General features: G+C 49.6%; 1 protein-coding gene and 1 pseudogene across 2 annotated transcripts in view; both read right to left on the minus strand.

Moving 5' to 3' along the window:
- CRAMP1 (cramped chromatin regulator homolog 1) overlaps positions 1-20,494 on the minus strand; it is a 59,178-nt gene that overhangs the window by 12,296 nt on the left and 26,388 nt on the right. For both annotated transcript variants that reach the window (XM_059036882.2, XM_067013106.1), the window contains exons 6-13: positions 19,522-19,570; positions 8,539-8,624; positions 7,946-8,069; positions 6,844-6,925; positions 5,196-6,359; positions 2,438-2,615; positions 576-757; positions 414-488 (exon numbers count right to left, since the gene is read on the minus strand). In XM_059036882.2, the coding sequence (XP_058892865.1) occupies positions 414-488; positions 576-757; positions 2,438-2,615; positions 5,196-6,359; positions 6,844-6,925; positions 7,946-8,069; positions 8,539-8,624; positions 19,522-19,570 (1,940 nt within the window). The remainder of the gene's footprint in view (positions 1-413; positions 489-575; positions 758-2,437; positions 2,616-5,195; positions 6,360-6,843; positions 6,926-7,945; positions 8,070-8,538; positions 8,625-19,521; positions 19,571-20,494) is intronic.
- On the minus strand, positions 14,873-15,562 carry LOC136792546 (protein BUD31 homolog pseudogene; annotated as a pseudogene).

Genomic DNA, 20,494 nt, shown 5'->3' on the forward strand with positions numbered 1-20,494 from the left:
TCCACGGGTCCTCTCAGAGTTCATTACCAGCTTGGGAGAGGTCTGGCCTCTGGCCAATCCATATACCTTGCCAATTGCTTCCATTTACTACATACTTATAAATAGATGTTCTGAGAGTCCTCACATATATTCCAATCTGGGACATCCTTGGAACCCAAATCCCTAGAACTTTTTTGTCTTTTTTGCAAGCGGTTTTCATGTTGTACCAAGATTACCTTTATTTTCAGGTACAGTTAGGGTCACTGTTACTACTTTATCCTGTTAAGAAGAAAAGAAGGGGCAGGGATTCTCCCCACTTCACATGAAAAACTGAGACACAGGAGGACACTAGCGTGTCCTGGGCAGCTCAGCCGGTGGGAGGGAGAGGCCAGCCCTTGAGGCCAGGCACACGCAAATATGGATGGGCTCCTGACCTGGACCACCAACGGCTTCCGCAGGTGCCGGTTCCGCAGCTTCCTGGGCTTTGGCAGGAAGAAATCCGACTGCATCTGTGAGGAAGACAGTACTGACCCTGAGAGTGTTTTTTCCACACACACAGGGCAGCCCAGCAGTAGGGAGGCATGGGCCCCACTTACGCTGATGGAGTTCAGATGCTGACGGAACGTCAATTCTGTTTCCTTGTTGGGAGAGAAGAGCTTCCCATGTCGACTGTTGGGCGGCAACGTTGTCGGGACGGCAAAAAGGCCACCATCTGAGTCACTGCTTCCGGCACTGGAGGGACCGGCTACCAAGAGGGGCCTCGGGGGGTTTCTCAAACCTAGGGAAAGAGAAGGGAGAACAGACACAATGGTGCTCACCCAGCAATGCCTCCAGCATGGGAGGGGTTCCATCAGGAAGAAAATCAGAAAGGAATCCTTGACGACCTCTCTGGTGTACTTAAAGGGAATTCCTATATCTCAATGCTGTAAAAACCTGCTTTTCTCCCTTTCTCCCTGAAATTCTAGTTCCCACCATGTAAGCAGATCAGAGCTTTCCTTGATCTCTGCTGATCTCAGTGGGAACGGCAGATTCACCTTCAAAGACTTTTCAGAGCTAGAAGAACCTTCCAGATCATCTAGTGCAGACCAGAGGTCAGCAAACGTTCTCTGGACATGGACAGACAAGAAAAGTCAGCCTCGAGGGCCTCACAGTCTCTGTTGAACTCAGCTCTACAGCTGCAGCACAAAGGCAGCCACGTGAACCAGTGGATGTGGCCACGTGCCAATAAAACTTCATTTACAACAAGCAGGCTGTGGACCACGGTCTGCTGATACTTGGTCTAAATCTCTAATTATACAGAAAACAGACCTAGAGATAAAAAGACAGAAAATATTTATTTAGGAACTACTATCTGGGGACTCTCCTTGCTATTTTCATCATCATAGGCGCTACTGCAAAGCACCCTCACTTCATGGTAGGGACAGGTCCCCTTTCTTTATTCTTTATTTGCAAATCTGTGGGGTTAAATCAACACGCACAGAGTCCAGAGACCAGGTCTTCTAAGCACCTGTCTGGATTCTAGCACTGCAGGCACACTGGGCTAAAAGCATCCTCAATTGAGGAAGAGTGTGGATATTTAAGAGTTCACAGAATTAACAAAACTTTAAAGCCAGAGGGAGGTGGCAAAGACTATACAGGCTCCCAGCTTGCCCACCACCAGTTGACGCCTGAGGAACGTGCCTTTGCCTTAAAGACAACCGATTCAGAGTCTGCTGCTGCCCCCTCGTGAGCCACAGCAAGGAAACAGGATAAAGGTCAGGAGGGAAACGGAAAACAAGAACTGCAGGAGGTGGGGAGCCTGACACCACAGCAGTCTTATTCTTTAAAATTCATGCAGAATTAACGATTCTAGCCATGACAATCTGTTTTATTAAAAAAAAAAAAAACTAAGCAAGTAAACTGATGACTCAGAGAAACGAGTCATGTTTATCCTAGGGTTATGTGCCATGTAACCCAAAAAAGGACGCTGAATTTAAATTACTTCCCAGATACAACCATGGACCAGCAGGTAAGCCCATCTTTCTAAGACTTGTGTTCAACTGCTGGGGATTCCTTTAACTGAAGGTTTCTTCATTCTAATACTTTAGATGTAAAGAAAAACATCTGAGTCTGTGAGACTCAGAAAGAACCAACCTTTCTCATGCTTTAAGTCACCAACTCGGCATGATATGGAGGCTGCTGCTGACCTCACAAAGCCAGATCCCCCAAAGTGACCAGACTGGCAAGGGTCCCCCATGTTTCCTGTTGGCTCCCACACCCAGGACCCCAGAGCCTCTGTGACGGGCCCTGTGCTCACCCTCCCCTCGAGGAGACAGTGATTTCTGTACCCCACACCATCCGCTGGACTGCAGCTGACTGAGTGGGGTGAGGCCTCAGGCAGCCCAGAGCTCTCGGCTCTGTGCAGTCCGCAATGCCCAGCAAGGACCCAGGAGGCCGCCTGTGGCCGTCTGAGCCTCACCTGAGGAGCAAGGTGTGGAGCTGGGAGAGAAGGTCTTGCCGTGACGGAGGGCAGCCTGGTTTCGAGGGCAGCGTGGGCTGCGGGAGCTGACAGTCACCACCTTCCCCGGGGGCGTGGTCGACTGCTCCTCCTGGGTGGGCCTCACTGAGGCCGTGGAGCCAGTGTTCGCTTCTGGAGCCTGGGACAGAAACAGGCCAAAACATTGGCCATACTCAGCACGGAACAACGCTTGTGGAGTGTGACGGGACAGCAAAGGGCCCAGGGTCACACTCCATGTGCACAGGTTGGTGCCCCCGGGCCCTCAGGGGAACAACCGCTGTCCTCCAGGAGCCCTTCTGTGCTCACTGCCATGGTGGCACGGAAAGGGCGCCCCCCTGCACCGTGACGGGAGGGGAGGCTGAGCGACAAGCGACAGGGACTCTCCTTCTTAAAGCTTCTTCTGATTGTGAGTCAGAGGAAGGAAATACAGATAAATTTCTAAAATCAAACACAATCACAGCCAAGGAGTCCTCTGCTTAGTCAAAACCTCCACCTCAGGGGTTTCATGGGCCCCTACCTGAGGCCGCTGCCTCCACTCGCCTGGCTGTCACCGAGTGTTGGAGTCCTCGGCCATAGAGGCACCCCTTCTACTCACCTGTTCTCTCCCACGACACCACCGTCCTGCCCTGCCCCCTCAGTTCTCCCCAGCACCCACTCCCCATGCTCTCACCCAGCCCCACCTACCCTGAACCTCTTCCTGTGTCTCCCATGCCCTTCGCCCTGGCCTGACCCACCTTCTCCTTTCCCTTGGACCCCTGCTGTGTCCCTTCCTGCTCCATTCATTGGATCTTGACACCCCCACCTCCCACCTGAGTGCCCGCCAGCCTCACAGGGCGGGGCGGCCATGGCTGCACTTGTTTGTCAGCGTCCCACCTACAGAGAAATCGCAGGGAGGGGCCACCTGGCCAGGCAGGCCATCTCTAATTCAAAGTCCTGGGGCTTCCCTGGTGGCACAGTGGTTGAGAATCCGCCTGCTGATGCAGGGGACACGGGTTCGTGCCCTGGTCCGGGAAGATCCCACATGCCGCAGAGCAGCTGGGCCTGTGAGCCATGGCCACTGAGCCTGTGCGTCCGGAGCCTGCGCTCCGCAATGGGAGAGGCCACAACAGTGAGAGGCCCGCGTACCACAAAAACAACAACAACAACAATAAAAACAAAACAAAACAACAAAAAAAACCAAACAAAAACAAAGTCCTCTATCTCTCCTGGGGCCTTGAGCAAGCGATTCTCACACCTGAGCTGCATCAGAATCACCAGGCAGGGCGTGAGGTTGTCTCTTCAAAACAGTCTCCTGCGCTGCAGAAACCTGCATGCCTAACAAGTTCCCAGGTGATGCCGAGGCTGCTGGCCGGGGACCCCACTTCAGGAGCCACAGATCTGAGCGCCCTGCTCTGCATCCTCTGCACTTCCAACTTGCTCTACTCTCCTCTCCCAGTTGAGGCTGAGGCCAAGGCCAGCACCTCGGCTGTGTTCCAGAACTCCCGCCTCCTCAGGAGCCAGCCTGGCCCAGCCTCCTTCCCTAGAGGTCTGGACATGCTCCAGTCTCCCCTGTCTCTGTTCCTGACTCCTCCAAAAGCCAAACTTGAAAAAGTTTTAAACTCATCATCTCTATCCGGTCACTGCAATACTGCCCACGCCTGCACGCAGGTCACATCCACACCTGAATCCAAAGTCCACTGCTGGCCCTTGGCCACGAGAGCCGGTGCCATGTGGTGCTCATTCCCCACCATGAACTCTGCTGAGTGCCGCCGTTAGATGGTGGGCAGGAGGCCAGGGCAGAGGCTCCAGGAAATGGGGCAGAACACAGACCACGTGCTGTCTGCCCCGGGGAGCAGGAGGCGGGTACATGTCACAGTGGTGACATGGGTGCACCTCGAGTTTGGTTCTGACTGTGACCCGAACCCCACTCCTGTGAGGCCACCGTGCTGAGCTTTGGCGCCTCCTCCTGGAACTTGTGAGCCTCACCTTCTAGTGCACACGTGCCTTTCGGGATAGACCTGCCTCAGGACACTGCTCTCGTGCCCAGAGAGCGGACTAGACTTTCCAGTTGCAGCACCTTCCAGCCCACGTGTGGGCTCTGATGGCCGGCCTCCCAGGAGTGGGGGTGGGGGGGGGCGGTTACAAGCCGTGGCCAGGCCCATCTAGCCGGGTGCCCTTTCCCTGGGCCATGGCAACCACTGCCCTACACAGGAGCCTCTCAAGGAACCTGAGACCACTCCAACCAGCCACCTCCCAACAGGGTCTCCTGGGCGCAGCCCACCCAGCTCCACTCCCTGCACCCAGGCTGCACCTCCACTGGAGTCCAAGGACGGCCTTTCCAAAGCACACATTCGACCTTGCCGTTCCTGCTGCAGAAACCTGCAACGCTCACAGCCCAGCTCGGCTCCTGACCATGACTGCCACCTCACCTCTGCGCCTCTATCCCAGGCTCTGTCCCCTTGGCCCACACACTTGGGCTCAGTGGCATCTCTGGAGCACAGGTGCAGCCTGTGTGAGCCCCACGGGATGAGGGCCTGCACTGCAGGGAACCAGAGCCCCTACCACGTGCTCTGTGCAGCCCACTCCAGGGAACAAAAGGTGACCCCCAGACCACCTCCTCCAAGGAGCCCGCGGGGCCCCAGACCACTTGCCACAAGGCCGGTCTTTCCTCTCTGGACCCCAGCCACCCAGCCACGAACCCCTAGGGGGCCAAAAGGGCTGTGCTCTGACCCACACTTACCAGCCTGGGGTTGACCTCCGTGGAGATGAGCTTCAGGAGGCAGCTGAGGAGGCGCTGCTTGTGGAAGGTGGTAGGCGGGGAGCCGGCGCGGGAGCCCTGGGCCTGCTTTCCCGGGGGCTGGCCCTCAGGGCCCAGAACTGCCAGCCAGTCGTACTCCAGCTGCAGCTTGTTGGGCTTGCCCATCATGAGGTAGACTTCGGCCAGCGTGAGGCTTTCAGAGGTCTGCAGGTTCCAGCCCTCCTCACGGAGCTGCTGGGCGAAACGGCTGGCAGGGACGTCCTTCGGAGGCTTGGCGGCAGGCTGACCCTGAGGTGGCGGGGGGTCCAAGGGGCTCGCCTTCTCCTGGGGTTCCTCTGCAGGTGCGTCCGCCAAGTCTTTAGTGCAAACGTCTGGCTGGAGCCCGGGGCTGGGCTGAGGCTCTGGGCCGGGCAGGACGCGGACAGGGGATGGTGCCCTGGCCCGGGTGAGGTCGGCCACCTCTGCGCTGCTGGGGACGAGGGTCTCTGGGGAGGGGCACCCTGAGGGCCGTGAGTCTGCGCAGCGGCACTGCTCAGGGATGATGAGGTCCTGACAGGACTTCATGTAGCGGGGGAAGGGGTCGAGGAGGGAGAGCTCATCTTCCAGGTCTGGGAGTTGGCCGCAGGCACACACCAGGGCCCTGGGCTCTCGGGCAGGGCCGTCCCCACCCTCTGCAGCAGCAGCCGCAAGGGTCTTCTCAAGCCGTCCCCCAGCATCCTGGGGCCCAGGGGGAAGCCTGTCAGAGGTGTCCGGGCTGCTGAAACTTGCAGCGGCCCCCTCCCCAGGGGCACTTTCAGGGGAACTCTCCCCGGAGCTCTGCAAAGCATCGGTGGAGGGAGGGGGCCGCCCCCCACCCTTGGCCTCAGTGCCACCCCGCGGGCACTTCAGCTGGCCCCTGGCTGTGCCCTGCCCACTCTGGATGCCCAGGATCTGGGCTGGGGGCAGCGTGTGGGTGTCCTTGGTGCTCTGCTTGCACCGGCCGCCCTCCTGCCAGTGCACCGTGCAGAAGGCCTTTGAGTGCACCACTCGGGCCACACCCGGCAGAGGGGTCAGGGTGCAGTTCTCCCCCGGGAACAGGTGCAGTGCCACCTTCTCCTGCGATGGCTCCGTGAACGAGTCCTGCAGCTGCTCCTCAAACATCTTCCGCTGAGCACACCGTCAAGGAACCACCTGTAGCAGCTCACACCCTGAGGTCCAGTGGGGAAACATGACAGGTACTTCCTTCTTTCCAGGTTCCACAACCAACATTCACCCTCCTAGCTGGGAACCGGGCAGGGCTACAAGCCAGCCAACGACACAAAGATGTAGGTTTGGGGCTGTCCTCAGTCACTTCGTTCAACCTGCTGGCAGGGATGCTTCGGCCACACCCTGTGGGCCAGATGGCAGCCACTTACAGCAAGGATGGCTGCTGTGACAGAGTTCTAACACTGCAAGGAGGTCAAAAAGGGGGTTCAGACCCCAAACCCAGAGGATGAGGGCTATGGGTTTTAGTTCTGGTTCTACACCATCTCATGGCACAGCTGCTACACGCCTGGGGGCCCCGCTGCAATTCCAGGACTGAGAAGGAGACTTCACTCTCAGGCAGCAGGTGCTGCGGAGCCTGGGGGTGGCTTTAGTAGGAAAAGGATACAACTCGCACTTCATGAAGTGCCCACTTCTGCTTCAGGAACTCAATGAGGCTGGAGACCTTTCGATGGAGCTCCACGATCATCCTACAGAGAAAAGACAGATGCGGAATGGGAGGCTGGGACGGAGGCTGCGGCAGGAAGATGATGCCAGGGGCTCTCGAGGCCAGAGCCATAATGCCCCTGCAGAGCCGCTGGCTCCTTTTCTAAAAACTAACTCTTTAATTTGAGATAACAGGAGACTCCTGAGAAACTGCAAGAAAAAGTAACAGAGATCCTGAGTGCCCTCTACAGTATGAGGTCTCAACCAAGACAGGGGCCTTGGTACAACACACCCTTCTCTTCTACCGGCTCCCTGTGGGAGGGCGGGTCTAGACTCAATTAAACCCAAGAAAATAAAAATACACATGGAAGGAATGAAGTCCTGATGCAGGCTATGACACGGATGAACCCTGAAACCATGATGCTGAGAGAAGCCAGACAGAAAGGACCAGTATATGATTCTATTTACATGAAATGTCACAACGGGCAAATCCATAGGGCCAGAAAGTAGACCAGTGGTGCCCTGGGGAGTGGGAGGAGGATGCACAGTGAGTGTTTAGTGGGCATGGGGTTTCCTTTCGGGGGGCTGAAAATTTCTGGAACTAGAGAGAGGTCACAGTTGAACAATACTGTGAAGGTACCCAATACCCCTGAACCGGGCCCCTTAAAAGGGCTCACAGGGCTTCCCTGGTGGCGCAGTGGTTGAGAGTCCGCCTGCCGATGCAGGAGACACGGGTTCGTGCCCTGGTCCGGGAGGATCCCACATGCCGCGGAGCAACTGGGCCCGTGAGCCATGGCCGCTGGGCCTGTGCGTCTGGAGCCTGTGCTCCGCAGCGGGAGAGGCCACAACAGTGAGAGGCCCGCATACCGCAAAAAAAAAAAAAAGGGCTCACAGTTAATTCCTTATTATGTGAATTTTATCTGAATCTAAAGGCATCCCCTCCACACTACCCCCAGGTGGTGTCAGAGTACTGGAGTGGTGTCTGCTGCTCACCCAGGGACCCAACACCGTCCCTCTAGCCCTGTCCCTCGCAGCTCACTCCCCCAAAACGCATAGCGTGTTACCTGAGCCGCGGGTTCTGTGCGAGGCTCTGCACGCGGGCCCAGGCATGGTTGTTCCGCGGCTGCAGCTCTACGGGGACTTTCAGGGGCAGGCGCACTGGCTTCTGGTCCTCTTCGTCACTCAAGCCTACGACAGGAAGGGACCATGAAAGCCTGGCACAGACGGACCCTGATGAGAAGGTGAAGTCCTCGGCCAGACAGCTAAGGGACCCAGAGAGGAGCAAGGGGCAAACAGCCCTTAGTGAAGTGGGACTGGCAGGAGCCCCAGCAAGGACCTGGTCCAAAGATGCCAGCATGGCCAGCTGTACATCTGCTATACCAGAGCCACGGACCAGCCATGGGAGACTCGCCCTGACACCTCGGATGCTCCGTTTGAGGATGGCTGGGACTTCTGAGCTGGACTTGACTCACGAGAGGACACACCGCTGACACGGGGTTTTGGGTCCAGGAGCTGCCTGCTGGCAGGACCGGATCACGCAGGCTCAGCCGCCGTGTTCCAGCTCAGCCTGGTCATCACTAAATGGAGCCAGACAGCGAGCCTCCCCGACGGGAGTGAGCCCCAGGTGCGCAGCCCAGCCCAGCCATGTCTGACGTACCGTCCGGGTCACAGAGCTTCTTCAGGGCACGGCACATGGGCGCTTTGATCCGCAGGTTCCTCCCTTTGTACCGGACTGTGGTGGCCCTGGGAGAGGAGTGTTAAAGAAGCGCTGAGGCCTCTAAATGAACAGTCACTCCCACCCCGCGCATTAACTAAGGGCCTCGGCTAGGCAACCACCCTGGCCTCCAGGGCTCATGCTCGGCCCCACGAGGGGGCCCCACACGTCCCCAAGAAGCTCCTGGAATCGTAGGCAGATGTGCATGACAAACAACAGAGCTGACTCTGGACCTTCCCGAGCATGTGTCACGCTGCAAAGAGTGCACCTGCTGTTCAGGACATACCCTGCCCTCCTGCCTGGCGACCCCAAGAGCCCTCTCACTGGAGCTCCAATCAGACGTCAGAAGGAATGCCCCTTCCCCTCCTCCAGGTCCCCAGAGCAGAAGGGCTCACCCACCTCTACATGACCTCTCAACCCATCCCTAGGTGACCAACCTCTGCAGGTCAGTGACATTCCCTAGTCAGTCCCTCTGCAAACCACACTAGGGGGGCCCAGAGAGGACAGGACACTGGAGGCCAGCAGGCATGAGTACAACATGCTTGTGCTCCCCCCACTGATCTGCAGGCACGCCCAGAATCAGGAGGGCCTGCCCTAAATCTGTCACAGCTATGGGTGACACTCTACCTGAATACTGCTGTGACAGTAACTTATATAACATTAGGATTACATAAATTAAAGAAATACTACTATTAACTAATGAAAGGAATATAAAAACCATAAAAAATAGCTCCCTCTAAGACACACAATTGGAGTGCTTTGGGAATACTCAAAAAAAAGGTAGATTGTTCTTAAAAGATGGCAGACAAATTAAGTGTGAGCAAGACAACTATGAAAAATGACAAGGAAGGACCCTGCAGTCCCACTGCTTTGAGAGCCTACATTCTTGTTCCACTTGAAAACAGGAAATCACAAATGATGCATCTTGGCTAGAGCTTCCAAATAAAAACAACACAGAACTCCGAGGAGCAAGCCACCAAGAAAAGGTATTGGCCAGCCACCAAATGGTTGGTGAACAAACCTAAGTTTATGTTTTACGAAAGGTTCAAGGTCCGTCTATATTGTTTTTATGACCCTGCTTTGTTTTTTACCTGTTTTTTAAAAATCGAATTACAATATTGTGTTAGTTTCAGATGTACAGCAAAGTGATTCTATTATACACATATATACCCTTTTTTGATTCTTACAGTATATTTCAATATTTTAAGATATTGAATATAGTTTCCTCTGCTATACAGTAAACCCTTCTCTACTTTATACATGGTAATGTGGATCTGCTAACCCCAAACTCTAATTTATCCCTCCACCCCACTCCCCTGCCTCTAGTAACCATAAGTTTGTTTTCTACATGTGACTCTGTTTCTGTATTGTAAATAAGTTCATTCATACTATTTTTTAGATTCCACATATGTCAGAGAATGTTTTGTCTATGTTCTCTTCTAGGAGTTTTATGGTGTCATGTCTTATATTTGTTTTTAAGCCATTTTGAATTTGTTTTTGTATATGGTGGGAGGGAGTGTTCTAACTTCATTGATTTACATGCAGCTGTCCAGCTTTCCCAACACCACTTGCTATAGAGACTGTCTTTTCTCTATTGCATATTCTTGCCTCCTTTGTCGAAGATTAATTGACCATAGGTGTGTGGGTTTACTTATAGGCTCTCCATTCTATTCCATTGATCTATATGTCTGCTTTTGTGCCAATACTACACTGTTTTGATTACTGTAGCTCTATAGTATTGTCTGAAGTCTGGAAGAGTTATGCCTCCAGCTTTGCTCTTTCTCCTCAGGATTGCTTTGGCAATTCTGGGTCTTTTGTGGTTCCATGTAAATTTTAGGATTATTTGCTCTAGCTCTGTGAAAAATGTCGTGGATAATTTGATAGGGATCACAATAAATCTAGATTGGTTTGCACAGTATAGCCATTTTAACTATATTAATTCTTCCAATCCAAGAGCATGAGATAACTTTCCATTTTCTTGAATCATTTTTTATTTGCTTTATCAGTGTTTTATAGTTTTCAACATGTAAGTTTTTCACCTCCTTGGTCAGGTTTATTCCTAAGTATTTTTCTTTTTTCTTGGTGGGAGGGGTGTGATTTTAAACAGGATTTTTTTTTTTTTTTTTACTTTCTCTTTCTGATATTTCATTGTTAGGGTAAAGAAATGCAACAGATTTCTGTATATTAATCTTGTATCCTGCTACCTTACTGAATTCATTTATCAGTTCTAATAGTTTTTGTGCTGAGCCTTTAGGGTTTTCTACACAGATAATCATGTCATCTGTACATAATGACAATTTTACCTCTTCTAATCTGGATACCTTTTATTTCTTTTTCTTGTCCGATTGCTGTGGCTAGGACTTGCAATACTATGTTAAGTAGAAATGGTGAGAGTGGGCATCCTTGTCTCGTTCCAGAATTTAGGCATTCAGCTTTTCACAATTTGGTATTATGCTGGCTGTGGGTTTGTCATAAATGATTTTTATTATGTTGAGATATGTTGTTCCCTCTATACCCACTTTGGTGAGACTCAAATGCTTTTTCTGCATCTAGTGAGATGATCATGTGGTTTTTGTCTTTTCTTTTGTTGATGTGGTGAATCGCACTGACTGATTTGCATATGTTGAATCATCCTGTGACCCTGGGATGAATCCAACTTGATGGTGATGTATGATCTTTTTTATGTGTTGCTGGATTCAGTTTGCTCATATTTTGCTGAGAGTTTTTGCATCTAAATTTATCAAAGATACTGGCCTGTAATTTTCTTTTTTCATAGTGTCTTTGTCTGGTTTTGGTATCAGGGTGATGAAGTGTTCCCTCCTCTTCAATCTTCTAGAAGCATTTGAGAAGAACAGGTCTAAGTTCTTTAAGTTTGGTAGAATCCCCCAGTGAAGCCATCTGATCCTGCACTTTTGTTTTCAGGGAGCTTTTTTTTTTAATTACAGATTCTATTTCACTTCCAGTGATTGGTGTGTTCAAATTATGTTTCTTCTTGATTTAGTTTTGGTGGGCTATGTATACCTAGAAACTTGTCCATTTCTTCTAGGTTGTCCATTTTGTTGGAAGGTACTGTTCATAATATTTTTAAATGATTTTTTATATTTCTGAGGTATCAGTTGTTATTTCTCCTCTTTCATTTCTTAATTTGTTTATTTGGCTCCACTCTCTTTTCTTCTTGGTGAGCCTGCCACAGGTCTGTCAATCTTGTTTGTCCTTTAAAAAAAAAGCAGCTCTTGGTTTTATTTTTTTTTCTATTTTTAAATCTCTATTTACTTCCTCTCTGATCTTTACTATTCCTTTCTTCTGCTGACTTCGTGTTTTGTTTGTTCTTCTTTTTCTAATTTTTTTAGGTGGTAGGTTAGGTTTACTTGGGATTTTTCTTGTTTTTTGAGGAAAGCCTGTATCACTATGAACTTTTCAAGACTGCTTTTGCTATAGATTTTGTATGGTTGTGTTTTCATTGTCTTGAGGGTTTTTTCTATTGTTTTTTTGTTTTTCCTCTTTGATTTCATCATTGACCCAACTGGTTATTTAATAGCATGTTCTTTAGTCTCCATGTAATCTTTTTTTTCTCATTTCTCTTTCTGTGGTTGATTTCTAATTTCATGCTGTTGTGGTCAGAAAAGATGCTTGAAATAATTTCTATTCTCTTAAATTTGTTGAGGCTTGTTCTGTGTCCTACTATGTGGTCTATCCTAGAGAACGTTCCATTTACACTTAAAAAGAATGTATATTCTGTTTTTTTTTTAAAGTAATGTCCTGTAGATATCAATCAAGTCTAACTGTTCTATTGTGTCATTTAGGATCTCTGTTGCCTCACTCACTGATTTTCCATCTGGAAGATCTGTCCATTGATGTCAGTGGGGTGTTAAAGTCTCCTACTATTATTGTAATCCCATCAATTTCTCCCTTTGTGTATTTGTTTTATGTATACAGGTGCTCCTATATTAGGTGCATATATGTTAATGACTGTGAGATCCCCTTCTCGTACTGATCCTTTTATTGCTATATAGTATCCTTCTTTCTATGTTTTTTTTTTTTTTTGGCTGCACCATGTGTCTTGTGGGATCTTAGTTCGTCAACTAGGGATTGAACCTGGGCCACAGCAGTGAAAGCACCGAGTCCTAACCAATAGACAGCCAGGGAATTCCCTATGGCCTTTGTTTTAAAGTCTATTTTGTCTGATATGAATATCGCTATCCCTGCTTTCTTGTCATTTCCATTTGCATGAAATATCTTTTTCCATTCCCCCACTTACAATCTATAACGTGTCTTTCTCTCTAAAGTGGGCAGTCTGTTGTAGGTTCTTGTTTTATTATCCAATCTGCCACTCTGTGTCTTTTGATCAGAACATTTAAGTCCATTAACATTTAAAGTAATTACTGACAAGAATGTATTTATTGCCATTTGTATTTCTTTGTTCTTTTCTTCTTTTCATTTTTCCTTTTGTGGCTTGATGGTTTTCTTTTGTATCATTCTTGAGTTCCTTTCTGTTTGGTTTTTGTGAATATACTGCATGTTTTTGATTTGTGGTTACCCTCATTTTCAAGTATGTTAATCCATAACTGTATCTACATGCTTTAAACTAGTAGTCATAGAAGCTCAAACACATTCTAAAAGATCCACATTTTATTACTTTCCTCCCCCATATTTTGTGATTGTGAGGTCTTATTTTACATCTTCAATGTTTATCCTTTTGCTGTTCATTGTAGTTATAATCGCTTTCATAGAATTTTTTAAATTGTTTTTTAAATCTGTGTGCTGGTGGGACTTCCCTGGTGGCACAGTGGTTAAGAATCCGCCTGACAATGCAGGGGAAATGGGATCGACCCTAATCCAGGAAGATCTCATGTGCCATGGAGCAACTAAGCCTGTGTGCCACAACTACTGAGCCTGCTCTCTAGAGCCCGTGTGCCGCAACTACTGAAGCCCGTGCACCCAGAGCCCATGCTCCACAAGAGAAGCCACCGCAATGAGAAGCCTGTGCACCACAACGAAGAGTGGCCCCCACTCACCACAACTAAAGAAAGCCTGCATGCAGCAACAAAGACCCAACACAGGCAGAGATAATACATAAATAAATAAATAAAATTTAAATATATATGTAATAGGATAAACTTGCTGTGGAGTTAGGGAACTGAGCAGCTTTACAAAAAGTAATAATCTATGTACTAGCTTATTTAAAGTGAACTTCAATCCTTTTATGTATTTCCCTTTCCTACTGTGATGTTTCCCTTTCCTATAGATTCTTGCTTCTCTTTTATTTAGAGAAGACCTTTCAATATTCCTTTTAGGATAAGTTTAGTATTGCTGTATTCCTTTAGTTTTTGCTTCTCTGAGAAATTCTTTATCTCTCCTTCAGTTCTAAATGATACTCTTGCTGGGTAGAGTATCCAAGGTTGCATGTTTTTCCCTTTCAGGACTTTGAATTTATCTTGCCACTCCCTTCTGGCCTGCAAAAATTTCTGTAGAGAAATCAGCTGATAGCCTTATGTGGGTTCCCTTGTAACTGACTGTTTTTCCTCTTGCTGTCTTTACAATCCTCTCTTTAACTTTTGTCATTTTAACTATGATATGTCTCAGAGTAGGTCTGTTTGGGTTCATATTGTTTTGGACCCTCTGTGCTTCCTGTCCCTTGATACATTTCCTTCTTTAGGTTTGGGAAGTTTTCAGCTATAACTTCTTCAAATACATTTTTGATCCCCTTTTCTCTTTCTTCTCCTGGAATTCCTTTTACATGCAGATTGGCACACTTTATATTAATCTATAGATCTCATATGTTGCTTTCATTTTTTTAAATTTGTCTGTCTGCTGTTCTGATTGGGTGATTTCTGTTATTCTATCTTCCAGATCACTTATTCATTCTTCTACATTATTTAGTTTGCTATTTACTGTCTTTAGCTCAGTTTTCATCTTGGTAATTGAGTTGTCTGATTTTGACTGGTTCCTCTTTATACTTTCTAGATCCTTATGATAGTGACCTACATTTCTAATGACAGTCTTTCTTAATTCCTTCAGCATTTTTATTACCTCCTTTTTGAGCTCGGGGTTTGGCAGACTAGAGCGGTCTGCTTCATCATTTGTTTTCTCAGAGGATTTCTCTTGTTCTTTTACTTTATTTTTTTTAAAGATTTAAAAGTCTTATTTCTACAAATCACAGCTGATGAACATGAAACCTTCATACGTGGGCACCACTCTACAGGAACAGCTGTTCCCAGGAAAGGGGTGGCTTGACATGCAGAAAACTGCACAGTCCAAAGTCCAGGGCAGAGTGGGGTCAGGGGGCCCCAGGGCCTCTGCCAGAGCAGCCCCGGTAGCCACAGAGCATGCACTTGATGATCTGGTCCACTGACAGCTTATTTGGGGGTCCTGGCAAACGCAGTTTGTCCCCAAATCGGTGTTCCATGTTTGAATGCACCTCAGGCAGCATGATTTCTCATATACCTGCTTTTTCCGTTCTGCGATTAGGGTTTATCTGCATAGCCTTCTTTAATACAATACTCATATAGTTCTGTTTATGGCTTTCTGCTTGTAGAAGAGATCAAAAATATAGTGGGTTTTCTAGTAGTGGATCCTGAAGATGGGCCACAGAGATTCCACTTTCCTCTTTCCCTCATGAGGTTCTGTTTCAGCTTCTCTCATCTTTTGATCTAATTCATCCAATGTTGGCTCCATCAACTCCCAGTCATCTAGGGGAGCTTTCCAGCTTCTTCTGACTTTAGGCATTTTTCCCACAAGATAATCTGCAAAGATCTTAGCGTCTGTTTCCCAAGAGTATAACAGAAAGATCCCTGGTCTCTTCAGTTACAGATGTAGGTTCTTGTCCAGCTCTACCAATCAGTACATGACTTTGGGGAGATCACATTCCCTCTCTGATCCTCAGTCTTATCAGAACCTCCATCGCTGTTGGAGGCCCCTTCTCTATCCTCTTGTTCTTTTAACTGGGAGTAGTTCCCCTGCTTTTTCATTTTACTTATATCTCTCCAGTTATCTGGACAAGAAAACTCCAGGAAGCCAGCTCCCCTGCCATTGTGTTAGGAGGGGAGATTCAGAGAGGATGGGAGTCTGCAGGGACCAAGGCCTCCACTGAGACTGAGTGCTTGAGTCTTAACCACCTCAACCCAGGGGAAATACCGGCAGCAGAGCGCTCCCAGGGATGTGCTGATGAGGCTGGAGTGGGGGTGCAGGAGCGGGAACCAAGAACATCGAGTCAGTTCTTAATCGCCTCCAACAAAGGGTGCTGGGAACAAGTGGACGTTTCTGCCATCCATCCCAAACAAAACACAACAGTAGCAGGCAAGATTTAAAGAGCAGGGGGAGCCGTGTCATGTGGCACTTGTGTTCATGATAACCACATTTTCCGTTAAACTGCTGTTTTGTGACTTCCTTTTTTTTTTTTTTTTTTAGTGAAATTGAACAGCCCCTGCTTTATGACTAGAGAACAATTCTGAGGTTACGAGCCCCTTCCCTTTCTCACAAATGGAAGTTCTATAAGCAGCCTGAGGCTGGAGCCAGCACAGGTGAAGCCTGGCCCCAGCCCAGGCTGCGGAGGTGCACCTTCAGGAGAATCAGGTCCTGCCCTCTGTCAGATGGAACAATGTGGAGGGTCCTATTTGAATCCTCCACTAGTGTCGCAAAACAGGCAACACAGTAATTCCTCTATATGCATGGGAGTCAGGCTTTCCTTTCTGATATGACGTTCATCTTCTCTGCAAAGTTATTCGATAAATCTAATAACATGTGCTAAGTTCTATGCTGCTGGGTCTTTGACCAATGTAATAAGATTCAACTTTAGAGCTTTTCTCAATTCATTTACTCCTTAATCCAATTCTACCATTTTATAACAAAGAGAGATTTACAGTTAACTGGAAAAGCTCTGCATGAGAGGCAGGAACAGGAAGTTAGTTAAATACTCAATGCTTTTGGGTCTTAAGTCAAGAAGTACTTTTCCACAGGCACCTTACTAATTTCCCCCATCTCTGTCTCACTTTTACAGGTCTTTTGCTTTGTTCTTAAAAACTGATGATGTGTTGGCAAAAGAACACACAGTAAATCAACGGAACAGAATTTCAAGTCTGGAAATAGACCCACATAGCACAGTCAACAGACCTTAGATGAAGGTGAAAAAGCAGCAAATGGAGGAAGGATGGACCCTCCAGCAGAGGGGGCCAAAACAACCGGACACCCACAGGCCACAAACTGAACCTTGGCATAAACATCACATCAAGTACAAAAGTTAATTCAGAGTGGATAGTGGATTTATACATCAGACCATAAAACTTTTACAAGAAAATATAGGAAAAAACTTTGTGACCTCAAGTTAAGCAACGACTTCTTAGATGTGACACTAAAAGCACAATCCATCAATGAAAAAGATGACAAACTGGACTTCATCACAGCTGAAAACGTCTACACTGTGAAGGACACTGCTAAAGAGAGTGAGAAGGCGGGCCACAGACTGGGAGGAAAGACTAGCAAATCGCCTACCTGACAAAAGGCTTGTGTCTGGAATATATAAAGGACACTCTAAACACAATGGGCACAAGATTTGAAGAGGCACCTCACCAAAGAAGATACACAGATGGCCAGTGAGCATAACAAAGGTGTTCAACATCACTAGTCCTCAGGGAAACGAAGTCAAAACCACAATGAGACACCCCTTCACCACTGGGGTGGCTCAAAAGAACAGACTGAACACACCAAGTGTGGACAGTGTGGGGAGCACCTGGAACCCCACCTAGAAAGCAGGCTGGCAGCTCCTTATAAAGTCCGCATGTGTTCACCACCTCCTCCCCTGAGGATTTGCGCAGGCAAGATGAGACAAAAAGCTGGAGGCCAATGCTGAGTCATTTACTCTCTGTAAACAGCCCGTGTCCCTCACTGGGGGTTGGATCAACAGACCACAGAACAGCCATACTGGGGACACTACTCCACAGAGGCATGGACCAGAGACGCACGCAGCCACATGGACAGATCTCAGGGTGTACTGCTGAGTGGAAGATGCCAACCTCAGAAGGCCACACACGGCACAATCTGAGATGACATTCTAGAAAAGGCATGTACGCACAACACTGCTTGAACATCTCAGATCCTGGAGCAAACAGCTTCCACCTGATGGGCACAGGGCAGGTGTGAGGGTGGGAAGGAAGGTCAGATGCTAAAGCTGCAGCAGGTGAATAGGGAGGTGCAATAAACAACCCTCAGGGCTAAGGCTGGTGGCCTCTCTCCCTATTTGCCTCTGACCACCCCCCACACCTCTGGGAGGCTCCATATGCCCAGTGGTACCAGCTGGCCAGGGCCCCTTCACTCCCTGGCTGCTGGGGAGAATCACTGCTCTTTCACACGGCAGTGATACATACAACCTAGTCACTCTCAGGCCTGGCTCCAAACTGATGGTAGTTCATAGACACAGAGCCTGGAGGATCCAACATGAGCCTCTGTAAGGTTGGATGCTGGGCTGGAGCCAACGCAGAAATGCACACAGTCAACTTGGCAGGGACTCAACCTGAGGGATGGGGGCTCACTGGCCATCCGACACCAGGCTGAGGGAGGAAAACTACCAGGGTGCAAGACAACATCCTGCTGATGTAGCAGAGGCCAGGGAAACTATTCCCAGGGATGGCTCGACCTACAGGACAGCTGGCCATCGAGCAGCAGGGGCCTGGGGATGGCGGGAGGGTCCATCTAAGATGAGGAGTGGAGAGGTCCACGTGGGAGCGCAGAGGCTCTGATGGGGTGAGTGGGAGGGACAGGATGGCCGCCAATGAGGACCCCACACCAGGTGAGAAATCCAGACCGTGTAACGGGGAATGGTTGGGCTGTGCCTTGGAGTCCAGCACAGCCGCAGTGCTGAGGGACTAGGCCAGAGCAGCCATGAGAGAGGCAAAGGGTTGCGAGAGATGGACAGGCCCGCCTGCCATGCTTCCAACTACTTGCAGTGAGGAGCGAGAGGCACTGACTGAGAGACCCTCAGAGTACAAGGTCGGGGGCATCCTTCCCAGGAAGAGATGCTGGAGGCTTCTAGCTGGAACACAGTAAACATCCAGGTCGTAATGGGACTTGTACATCAAGGCAGAGAAATGGGGGGCAAGTCAGATCTGGGATCCTTCACCCAGAAAAGGTAACAGAGGCCCTGGGAAGAGTTAAAGTAGCAAAGGAGAGGGTGCAGAGACAGGAAAGCCTGGAGGCAGTGCCGAGACAGCCCCAGGAGGGTGGTTCCGGAAGCTGGAGAGCAGCTCAGGGTCAGACACCTGGCCGGAACCCAGGGACCTACTAGCAAGGCTGTCAGAGCGCAGGGGACAGCGGGCAAGCCAAAGGGCCACTGGGCAACGCAAGGACAGGGCACCGTGGCTTTTCCATGCAGCAAGTCCTGGTATGGCCTCTCTGGGGCAGAAACGGTCACAGAAGTCAGGTCAGAGTTGCGTGGGGGTCCCCAGTGGTTTTGTGTGATCAGGAGGCCAGGAGTGTGAGAGCAGAACAGAGTCAGACTCAGCTTGACCTCGAGAGGCACAAGGAGGAACGGCGGGCAGACGAAACACAGGAGGACCAGAAACATGCACCAGGATGGCTAGGAGGGCAGGCCTTCTAGAAGCAAAGGAGACCCCCACACCATGAAATGCACAAGGTTGAGGAAAAGAGCAAGAGAGTGAGAAGGTGAGGGCTGAGTGGAGACCAGCAGAAGAACAAGGACGGGGCCCCCAGAACGGGGAGAAGCTGGGGGCAGGTCAATCCGTCCCCCAGGCTGGCCACCTCCTCATGGGCAGATGCTTAACTGTGAGGGTGTCAGGGCTAACTTTGAAGACTTCAGGATTTAATGGTCCTCACTGAGAAAAGGGGAGAAAAGTGCACATATTTCAAGGTCTATATTTGAGAGAAAGTGCAAACTCCCACAAGGAGCTGGCCTGCCTCACACACAGCTCTACTCACCCAGCCTGAATGAGCTCGTTCAGCTTCGTGGCGTTCTTGTCGTCCATGCCTTTGATGGAAAAACAAACACATGTGAGCGTCAAGTAGTCAGGAGTGAAGCCCAGCAAGACCCCACATGATAATCTCCAACGCAGACTCCAAACCGCTCAACAGGGTAGTCAAGGTCTTCCACAGTAAGACCCCATGTAAGCTGCAGGCCCTCCCCCAGGGCCTGCACATGTCACCTGTGCTGAGAGCACTGTCTCTGCCCACCTGGACATCCTCGGGGAGGGGACAATTCCCACCTCTGCACAGCTCATCACGCCTCCAAACCCCCGCCCCAGCCCCCCTGCCGTGCTGGACTGCCACTCGCCCCCCAACCGCCTCGTTCAGAGACTCCCCTTTCTCTGGGCCCACCTTGCCCCACGGGCTCCTGGGTTACCTGTGGGCCCACCTCCGTCAGCTCTGAACTACGGACTGACACCCTGCGTGTTTACTAGAGCAGATGCCCCTTTCCTCTGCTCCACCCCCACTCATTGCTGCCCTCAGGACACGCGAGACAGGAAGTGTAGTAACCACTTAAAGGGAGGATGGAAGTGGTGCATATGTGCAGGCCACTGTGAGATTCTTTGAACCCTGCTGAATATTTGGGAAATAAAACACAACGGGCCACAAACACACAGCCAGGCTGAAAACCAAAGACAAGGACAAAACCTTAAAAGCAGCCAGAGAAAAACAACGCATCCCCTACAGAGGAACAAGGACATAAATGACCAGTGACCTCTCAGCCATGAAGAAAAAACTGTCATCAAAATCCCACATCCGGCAAAAATACCTTTTAAGAACAAAGATGAAATAAAGACTTTTCAGATAAATGACAATGCAAAGAATTCACAGCTGGCACAGAGGCATGGTGAGAAAGCCTGAAAGAAGCCCAGCAGGCTGAAGGGACATGTGCCAGATGGAAACGGATCTTCAGGAAACAGTGCTTGGC

This window comes from Kogia breviceps, chromosome 14 (genome assembly GCF_026419965.1).
Source record: "Kogia breviceps isolate mKogBre1 chromosome 14, mKogBre1 haplotype 1, whole genome shotgun sequence".
NCBI lineage: Eukaryota > Metazoa > Chordata > Mammalia > Artiodactyla > Physeteridae > Kogia > Kogia breviceps.